The sequence below is a fragment of the Helianthus annuus genome, chromosome 17 (assembly GCF_002127325.2).
Source record: "Helianthus annuus cultivar XRQ/B chromosome 17, HanXRQr2.0-SUNRISE, whole genome shotgun sequence".
Lineage (NCBI taxonomy): Eukaryota > Viridiplantae > Streptophyta > Magnoliopsida > Asterales > Asteraceae > Helianthus > Helianthus annuus.
Window position 1 is genome coordinate 82,059,657 of NC_035449.2, and position 10,142 is coordinate 82,069,798.

Genomic DNA, 10,142 nt, shown 5'->3' on the forward strand with positions numbered 1-10,142 from the left:
ACTTGGACCGAGCAGCATGGGGCTCCTTTAACTTTTTCACAGCCTTCTTCACAGCTTTTCCAACGGCTGCGTCTATCATATTTTGAAGAACATCTTTGGAAATTCTAAGGTTTACAATTTCAGCATCATTAGCATGTGTCGCGTCATCAATGGCGCGATTGACTGTTATCTTACCCGAGTTTGCCATACTCGATATTGGTTCCTACTACCAATAAAACAATTTCTTAGTTGAAATCCACAACTGCTATTTTTCACTCTGATGGCCTTAATATATACTAACCATGGGGTCAATCACCTATACAGGCTATTATAGCACTAACATTCATAATGAACGTTATTTAAAATATATTAATATTACTTAGCCTAGGTCGCAAAAGACCATCAATGGCATTAAAGATTTGGACCTAGTCCATTACTTTTCTGACAGAGGATTAAAACATCACATCTGACTTTATTATATTAAAGAATTTAGGGAGCTTGAAAGCTTGCCATAGGAATATCAGAAAAGAGTGATTCCTATTTAGATATAAAATATCCATCTAAGGTTTGTTGGAGCATTTTCTAAAGTGTCATCGGCCAGTTTCTACTTCGTATAGAATGACCGAAGTCCTACCAAGACGGATACAACAGTTCTCAACAGTGATCGTTCATTATTGAATCACATGTGTCAGTATCAATTAAATTTCTGCATAAGCTGTTTGATAAGGAAAAGTACCTGCTATATAGTTATCCTTCCTGGCATTCATCCGGAAGACTCATGCATTTGTTTTCCTGGCCTCTCAGGCTTCTTTATAAGCTTTGGGCAGTTGGTTTTGATGTGCCCTTCCTCGTTACAGTTGTAGCATGTGGCGTTCTTTAACCCCTTGCAATTTAAGGTTTTGTGGCCTTTGGTCTTGCAAATTCAACACAATTTAGCGCGTGGGTGTATTGTACATTTTCCAAAATGCTGCTTTTTGCAGTTATTGCATTTGGGTCTATTATCAGACTGACTCGAGTTCTTCCTAAACTCGGAATCTTTCCCACGCTCCAAGCTTCCCTTCTTCTTCTTGTTAGTTTGATGAGAGTTTTCCTCCTCTCTTTCTCTTCTTCTCTCGCCAGAAGCCTTAACAGACTTAATTCTAATTGCATCTAAGGTGAGAGATAAGGATAAGTCCACCACGGACCTATATGTGGTTGGCCTAGATGCTTTAACATTTCCTTTTATCTCTGGTGCTAGGCCTCCAATGAAACGCGCTATGCGTTTAGGTTCAGGGGTGACTAGATAAGGAACTAGGCGGGACATAGTGTTGAAACTTGTCACATATGCCGGACAATTCAAATTTTCCATGACCAAAGTCAAGAAGTCTGATTCTATCTTTTCTACTTCATGCTGAGGGCAATAGTTTTCCTTGACTAAAGCAACAAATTGACCCCAAGATAAGTTGTAGAGTAGAACTTTCCCCGTGGCTTGGAGCAATGATCTCCACCATGCCAACGCTTCTCCTTTAAATGATTGTGAAACAAATTTCACAACATCTTGCTCCGCACAACCGCTGATGTCAACAACGGCGTCCATCTCATCGAGCCATGTCATGCAATCGATGGCCCCATTTTCTCCTGTAAAGTCTCTGGGCTTGCAGGAGATAAAATATTTATATGAACAGGTCTTAACTGGTGCCTCTTGATGAAACACAACTTGTCTAGACGGAATACTCCTTTGATTTGACAAGTCATGATCATCGTCCTCCCTTGACTCATATGTTTTAGGAGGGGGCTTACTACGAGCCATAGATAGAGTCTTGGAGTGGGTATCATTTGATTCATCATTCTGTCGATCAAGAGCTCGAGTGACAGCATAATCTATTATTGCCTGCAGTTCTGCTCCAGTTACATTAATTCCGGTAGTATCATTGCTCTCCTTCAAACGACTGTTAACTTCATCTAATCCAGCCATGTAGCTTGATTGCTACATAATTATTAACAATGATTTATTCAGAGATTATTATGGAATCATCATCTTTGACGATTTATCAACCATGGTAATATAAACCATATTGGTTAACTTGTTAGTTATATTTAATTAGTATTTTCCATTATAATTTATCCTAGTTATAAAACATTAAGGATATTAAAGTGGCGCATAAGGCCTAGTCACAAGGACAGTTCTAAATTTTGGTAATCCATGATTTCAGAGAATCGAGGCATTTAAGGTTCGAATCACGTTCATTACCTTCTCTTGACAGGGAGTTGTAGACTTCAACTGTCTTTTGTCCTTTAGGACAATAGGCATAGCCCGTGGGCGTTCCCCTTCTGAGGGATGGTTATAATATGATCATCTTCTCAGATGTTATTAGTCGAGATCGTATGGATCCTACCGACTATTATGCTTGGACCTGGTCCAACACTTTTAGACAGGAGGTCAAGACCACCAATGTCGTTGTCTTATCGGACAACCAGTTTAGCCCGGAGGCACTTCATCACTATCGGATGTTTATAATGTGACCATCTTATAGGATGACACAAGCCATGATTTCTAAATCACTAGGCTAGATAAGAAAATTGGGAGAATCCAATATAAGTTTGATTGTTGTGATTTATCGAATCACATTTGTCAGGAGTGCTAACACGTTCTTAGGCGTTAACAAGGATCTGAATCCCTTGGGTAGGTTTCACCATCTTGGCCGCGTAAGCTAGATTTCACCTTTAAGATTCTTTTTAAAAATGCCTATTGGCAGGGAAGGAAGGATATTTATTTTATTCAGGATTTTATCATAAATCCTAATTTATAAGTTAATAATAGCACAAATGGCCTAGTCGCGTAGACAAGTTTAATTTATAAGCCATGTTCGTCTGGGATCGAGGCATTTAGTAATAGCACAAAAGGCTTAGTCACGTGGACAAGTTTAATTTATAAGCCATGATCGTCTGGGATCGAGGCATTTAGGTGTGAATCAAAGTTCATTACCTTTTCTTGACAGGGAGTCATAGACCACCACTGCCTTTTGTCTTATATGACAATTAGTATGGCCCGTAGGCGCTACATCACTATTGGATGTTTAACAAGTTTGGCCCGTAGGCACTACATCACTAATGGATGTTTTAAATAAGTTTGGCCCGTAGGCATTAAAAGATAATTATGTCCTTATAAGGACTAATAAGGAAAACGATTTTCAGTAAAAGGAGTTTCTTCTTCATCTTATTTCTGAATGCTTTCTCCTTGGATGTTCGTTCCATTTTAGCCGCGGTACGAGACTCAGCATCTCGGGCTCCGGTGTGGAGAACTCCTATTACGGCTTCTTCGCTTGGCGACATATCCAATATAAAAATAATCGGAAGCAGTAAATTCCATATTAGAATCGGGAGTATTCCTATGTTAAGTCTAGACTCAAGTATGTGCAATTGTGTCACTGAGATTAAACACATTAGGATAGTGTTTAATTCACTCAATGTTGGCTCTGATACCAACCTGTCACACCCCAATTTTTGCACGTGTCACCGGTGGGCCCGGTGGGGAGTATAGTGACGTAGTTGGCATCATCATAGACAAGCAACACAATATATAAATGCACAGCGGAAGCAAAAGATAAATATATTACATTCCGAATATAAGTAATGTCAAAGTATTACAACGGAAGGTAAAGGATCCACACGCGGATCAATAAAAGAGAACTGTTCAATAGACTTTAGGCATCTAGAACTTGCAAGATTCCTTAGTAACGCCCTGAGCTCCCAGCCAATTACGCATAGTACCTGTCACTTAACCTTTTGGAAAATACGTCAGTTTACACTGGTAAATACAATTAACTGACTCATTTTGGAAAAAGAGTTTGAAAAGTGATTCGAGTGCAAACGGCACAAAATATCTTGACACATTGATTAAAATGCACAGAGGCAAAATTAATCTTTATACTTGGGACAACTTTATTAATAAAAATCTTGTATCCGATTTACATGGTTGTCCAACATTTAGGGCCGGTGATTATACAATACAAGCCGGACAAGATTAATCGACACACCACAAATATAATCTCACAAGAAGATACCCTTACGAGTGAGTATACGTTATACATATGCAACAGGAGGTGTTCTGCCTACACCTTGTGCTTACGTCGTGGCCATTCACTTTTTAAAATGAGCCAAGGATATCCAGGACACGGTCATTAACCCCCAATGTTATTTGTTATCAATCAACACAGATTAAAACGGGATTATGCAATTTAATCATCTCCGATTAAACAGTTTCTACACCCGACCAAGCGGTATTTTTATAATACCGTATCCCAAGCCCGTATAAGGGAAAATAAGTTAAAAGTATTTACCTGAGCTAGCTCTTGTCTTAAATAGCAAGAATAATAACTCAGCCGTATTCCTAAGTAAGCGTAGGTACAATTTACCGGAAAGCTCTAGTCTGGAACGATGGTATAAATAACCAATTAGAATACTAACGGGTCTTTAATTAAGCCTTAGCTTAGACCGGTTAGTTTTAAGGAAATATACGGTTCAAGCGCACGATTAAGCGAAGACCGGATAGAACGTGATCTAGACCCGACAAGTTTGAATACTTGTATAATATGGGTATACTAAATACATTCTGGATTTTGAGACAAAAATGATAACGTTTGGCACGATTCGGTCAATTATGCAAACTGGTTACATAAACCGACCCGAGCGCTGAAAGAGCGTTACGGGTAGGAAAAAGGGTCATATGCAAGTTCCCTGAGATAATATGCTTTAATTATGATATAATATCAGTAAGTTATGTTCTATTATGCCCCGAATAATTTCAAACTCAATTTATGCCTTAGAAGGGCATTTTGGTCATCTAAAAGATTATAAAATAGTCAATTTAGAAATCTGAGTTTCGGGTCTGATTTATACAGTAAATATACTTCATTTAACATATTATAACAGTAGGGTATGACCCATATACCAAACTTATCATTTAAAATCAAACTATGCACCGTAGGGGTATTTTAGTAATTTCACAAGGGCTAAAACTGCCAAAACTGGAAATCTGAGTTCAAACATTTATACTTACTGTTATTATATGAAAATATACTAATTACATCAGTAGGTATGAGTTTTATATGTTTAAATGAGTATAACGCTTACTATGCGTTAGAAATGCTAAAGATGGGATCTAGGGCCGTTTCCGGGTTTTCAAAAGAAAGCTGAGATTTTTATATTTCCAGAATACTTAAAATAATTTATTTAACATATAAAATCTGTAGGAAAAGGTTTCGGGTCAAAAGAATGCATAAAAGTCATTTTATGGCTTAAATGGTCAAAACCGACATAAACCGAATCGACTAAGCGATTTAAGAAACGATCAGCCAAAAATTAAATAAAAATCATCAAAAATCCCAAAATATTATATAACATCAGTGGGTAAAAAGTTTTGTATCAAAACGTGGCCTGAAATGGGTTATATGCGAAATGTGCCGTTTATGTAACTTAAGAACATAGTTTTACGCTAATGGCCATAACTCAAAATCTGGACCACCAACTGATCCGAAATTTTCGGTGCAAGTTTATATATTAGAAATAAAGATTTCTACTCTTTCACTTTTCCAAAAATCACGTTTTATATCAAAAAGGGCAAAATAGTCAACTTTTAAGCATAATCGGAAACATGCAAATGAATCGGCTAAGCATAGACTCAAACAACAAAAATTCCAGAAAGTTTTACCAAAATAAAAATGGTCAAAAATACTCTCCAATACAGATCTCAAACATGCATGTATGAATCCGAATCGATAGTCTACGAATTAGTCGTTTTACAAGACTTTCGGTTCTGATTCGTATTTATACTAAAGATTTGTCGAGTTTATTATGATAAAACATATTCTTGCATGTATTATAAGTTGTTTATGATGATCAAACAGATTGCATGTCCTTTACATTATCATTTAAGCTTATTTTTGCAAAAACAACTTCTGTTGACTTTTTAGAACAAGTTTGACTCGACAATTAGCATGCATATAGTGGGAATCAGAGAATACCCTTTTGAGGGTTTGTTTCCCACATAAATACCAACATAATTGTGGTCTCAATTTGAGAATGACATAGTAAAACTCGTTTAATCAGAAAGTCAAAGTATAAGAACAACAGTTTGACTTTTAGCAATTAAACTATGCTAGAACGAATTTGAGACTGAATTAGAAGCTTACAAAGGTCCTATTGATGCTTAGTTAACACTAGGAGGTGGCCTTGTCGTTCAGATTAGCTCCAGAAGTCTTGAGAGAGTTCTTGAGAGTTGAGAGCTTTTGTTACTAAATGCAAATGCCAAGAGAAAGGATGAATTGATCTGATTTATGGAGGATACAGAGGTTATAGTGAGTTTTCAGTAGGCTAGGCATGCAAGACCATCTATTGGAGCAATTTAGAGGTGATCCCAGCTGTTCCCCATTCCAAAATTCGGACCAGATTGCAATTTTTGCGAAAATCTGTTACTGGTGGTCTCACGCGGCCCGCTTGGGCCTGTCCAGGCGGGTCGCCTGACCTGCTGATCAGCCAAACTATTTTCAAACTTGGCAGCTTTGGTCCCTGAACTTGCACGCGATGATTCGGCTACTTATTATGACTCGTAAACCCCCAAACTTGGTTTTTAAGAACCTTGGGACATTTACCAACATGGTAATGTCCACGGATAACTTTGCGCTCAACCGAAAAGCCATGAAATTCGACGTTGACGCTTTTAACCCCTCAAGTACGGTTTTGGCCATAACTTTCTCATACGTTGACGAAACTTCACGAAATTTTAACCACATATTCTAGTGAGTATATTTTAGCTTCTCAAAGCTTCGGGTCTGCCAAAAGTTCACTCAGAGGTATAAATTAAACATGTTGACACTTTTGGCCCCTATAGTTTGCAATTCCTCACTTTTGTGCAATTTCCGCGTTGTATGATCCATGAAGCACCCGTTTAAGGTTATAAACATTATGTAGGGTTATCATAGAGTCTATTTATCCATTGTTGACACTTTGGACCCTTACGTTCCATGGTTTTCACTGTTTGTCACTTTTAGTCCCTCTAAAGTATGTTTTTACATAACGGAACCTTATGACACGTGTCAAGACATTATTGGACGTAAATTTTCGAGATGTTACAATGGGGTAGTCTCCTTCCAACTTAGCATGTATGAAGTGTCCCCCGTGAACATGTACAAGCGTTATCGCTTGAGGTCGTGGATCTAGTGGGGCATCCGTTAATGGGAAGATGGTAGAGCTCCATTCAATGCTTAGCACGTGGAGGACAATATTATACCTTTGCGCTACGAGAAGCCCTACCTGGGGCATTTCCATCCAGTGACTTTCATCGCACCCTTTCACTGAATGCCATTCGATGCTCTTACGTATTCGTTTAAAGTCTCCTTCGTTATATGTTTCGAATACATGCTTCCAACGCGGTTTGTTATGGTCAATCTCCAGTAGTAAATCTCTTCGAATATTGGGCCATGCGTGTTCCGTAAAACCTAACCCGACAGCCACAGACCTGTACCCACAATGACCGTATGGGGTCACATCTTGTATACGCGATATGTAAGAGCGAAACTCTGATGGAATTTGATTCTTAAACCTCTTAATGCATAACAAGTGCTCGTCCCCCTTTATTAATGGAAAAACCTTATCATCCCGCGTCTCCTTCTTTTTAGAACTTGTTGAACTGTTTGGTTGCATTTTAGGTTTTTCAGACTTCACAAACGAACCAGTTCCACGAGAGCCCTCTGACGGTACGTATGAGCTGTGTCGGGGTAAATCGTACCTATGTTTGGGGGAAGCGGTAATTATGTTGCTGTCCTCGCCATAGGAGCTGTATCTCGCAGCTTCGTCTAACCTCGCAGCTTCATCTAGCCTTTCTTGTACTTTCTTTGATGTAGGCCGACCGCGAGTATTTTGCTGGACGATCGGTGGTTTCTTGGTTGACGATTTCGGGGTGAAGACCGCTTTTATCTTTGAAAGCATACTCTTTTGCTGAACGGGGGACTGCGCCTCTAAATGTTGCCGCACATTATTGAGCTCTGCTACAATATCGACCTCCTCGTCTACCAGTTTACACGGGAGCAAGTCAAGCTTACGCCAGAATACATCTATCTCGTCGAGTTGTATTATACGCCCTGCACAGTTAAGTTAATACGGTGTGAGAAACAGCTAAATCGTACAAAATAACAAAAGGTTTGTGGTTTTAATATTTTTTACATGTACGTTGGTAGTTTTCCAGCCTACAAGCACACGACAATCCTTTGCTAAGCCACATATGGCAACCACATGATGCGTTAAGTTTCTGCAACACATCCATCTTCCTCAGTAGCTCTTTTTCCAGCAAATCAAGTGCTTCATGGGAAACCTTTCCACGTAGGTTGTCCAACATTCGGTGTCTGTGGTGGTTCATCGTTTTTTCGATGCTCTCAGTGAAACTTTTTTGTATTTCATCGTACTGAGTTTCAACTATATCAATGATGCATCTTGCTATTCGCTCCAATGAACTCCCACGCGTAATGTATCTTTTTAAATTTGCGTGCTGGCTCTCAACTCTGTTGGTGGTGCGCTGACCAAAGTTGCGACACTTATCGGTCCACGCATAAACGAACATTTCTTTATAGTCTTTGAGCCGGTTTTCGTAGACGTAACCATAGACACCTGTAAAAATAAAATAATGAAATGTAAAAGCGTGTGTGAAATATAATAGATTGGGTGAGTCGTTTGTTGAAGGAACACTTACTTTCTCGGTTGGCAACCACGAGTCGGTTATACATTTTCTCCAAGTTGTACTTGTACATGGACTCTGATGAAGATTCGCACAATGTCCGCCAGTACGACATAAATTTCCCCCAATCTTCTTTATCGAACCCTGACTTGCACTTTCTAGCTATATTTTGTTGGATGTGAAAGTGGCATAGAAGCCTTTTTGCGTTCGGGAATACTTTAGAACACGCGTTTATTAGGGCAAGCTCCCTATCCGTGACTATCACACGCGGCATCATACATTCATGCAATATTGACTTGATCCGCTCAAGCACCCACACGTAGTTACCCCTTCGTTCTTTACAAATAATGGCATGTGCGATACAAAAAGACTTCCCAGTCGACGTCATACCCACAACGTGGACAAATGGCATGTTGTAGAGGTTTGTTTTGTAGGTCGCGTCGATCAACATCACGTGCGGGAATGCACGCCACATAGTGATTGAATAAGGATGAACAAAGAAAATCTCTATTACGACATCTGTTTTGGGATCTTGTCGGGTGTCGTAAATGAATCGGCGGTCATGCAGCAGGTTTTCCAGTGCCTGAATAGGATTCTTTCCGTCCATTATTGTCGCTCTAATTTTTTGTACCGCATTTTGCACGTCTTTCTGAACGTGCAGGCTGTCGGGGAACTGCTTTCTTAGGGTTTGAAATATGATACGTGGCTCCATGTTTTGAGCAGTTAGCTGCTCCACTAGCTTGTATTCGGCTTTAGTAAATCTTCGCACAAAAGCGTGGCCCAACAGACTCGTCGTAGGTTCGTGGTTATGGTTCGCACAGTCCACTTTTAACTCCCACTTGTCATTCGTCACGTCCCGGATGGCGAGTAATGAAAATGGGCAGCCGATTTTTTTGCTACCAGCTTTCCTAACTGTTGCTTTACTACGGTGTTCACCACTACGGTCGCGCACAAGCCATACCATCCCAGTAGTACCGCCAATATTTTTTGATCGGCGGGTAACAATTACGTAACCATACTCCTTTCCCGTTTCTTGTACCCAATTCTTCAAATCAGTTAGAGACATGAAACGCTAAAAAAAGTTACGTTAATAATAATAATAATAATAATAATAATAATAATAATAATAATAACAATAATAATAATAATAATAATAATAATAACAATAATAAAAATAATAATAATAATATAATTGAAACTCATACTTCAGGTACTAATATGGTCATTATTGAAACTATTTTAACAGAATGGTTTAACAAGGTTAACTTTCATATAAAGATTTCTTCTTTAAACACTAACTCAGTTAGCATACTTAACTGAACAGTACAGGGACCATTTGTGGCAATTTTCGAAACTTCAGGGACTATTTTTGTCAATTTTCGAAACTTGAGGGACCATTTTTGTCATTCTTGGAAACTTTAGGGACCATTTTTGTCAATTTTCGAAACTTCAGGGA

At 38.9% G+C, this 10,142-nt stretch overlaps 1 protein-coding gene across 1 annotated transcript in view; it reads right to left on the reverse strand.

The window, feature by feature from the left end:
* Nucleotides 1–9,650, reverse strand: part of LOC110924368 — a 42,309-nt gene extending 32,659 nt beyond the window's left edge. The window contains exons 1-3 of the mRNA XM_035986262.1: nt 8,702–9,650; nt 8,185–8,619; nt 7,247–8,096 (exon numbers count right to left, since the gene is read on the reverse strand). Of these exons, the coding sequence (XP_035842155.1) occupies nt 7,247–8,096; nt 8,185–8,619; nt 8,702–9,650 (2,234 nt within the window). The remainder of the gene's footprint in view (nt 1–7,246; nt 8,097–8,184; nt 8,620–8,701) is intronic.
* Between the last annotated feature and the right edge of the window lie 492 nt (nt 9,651–10,142).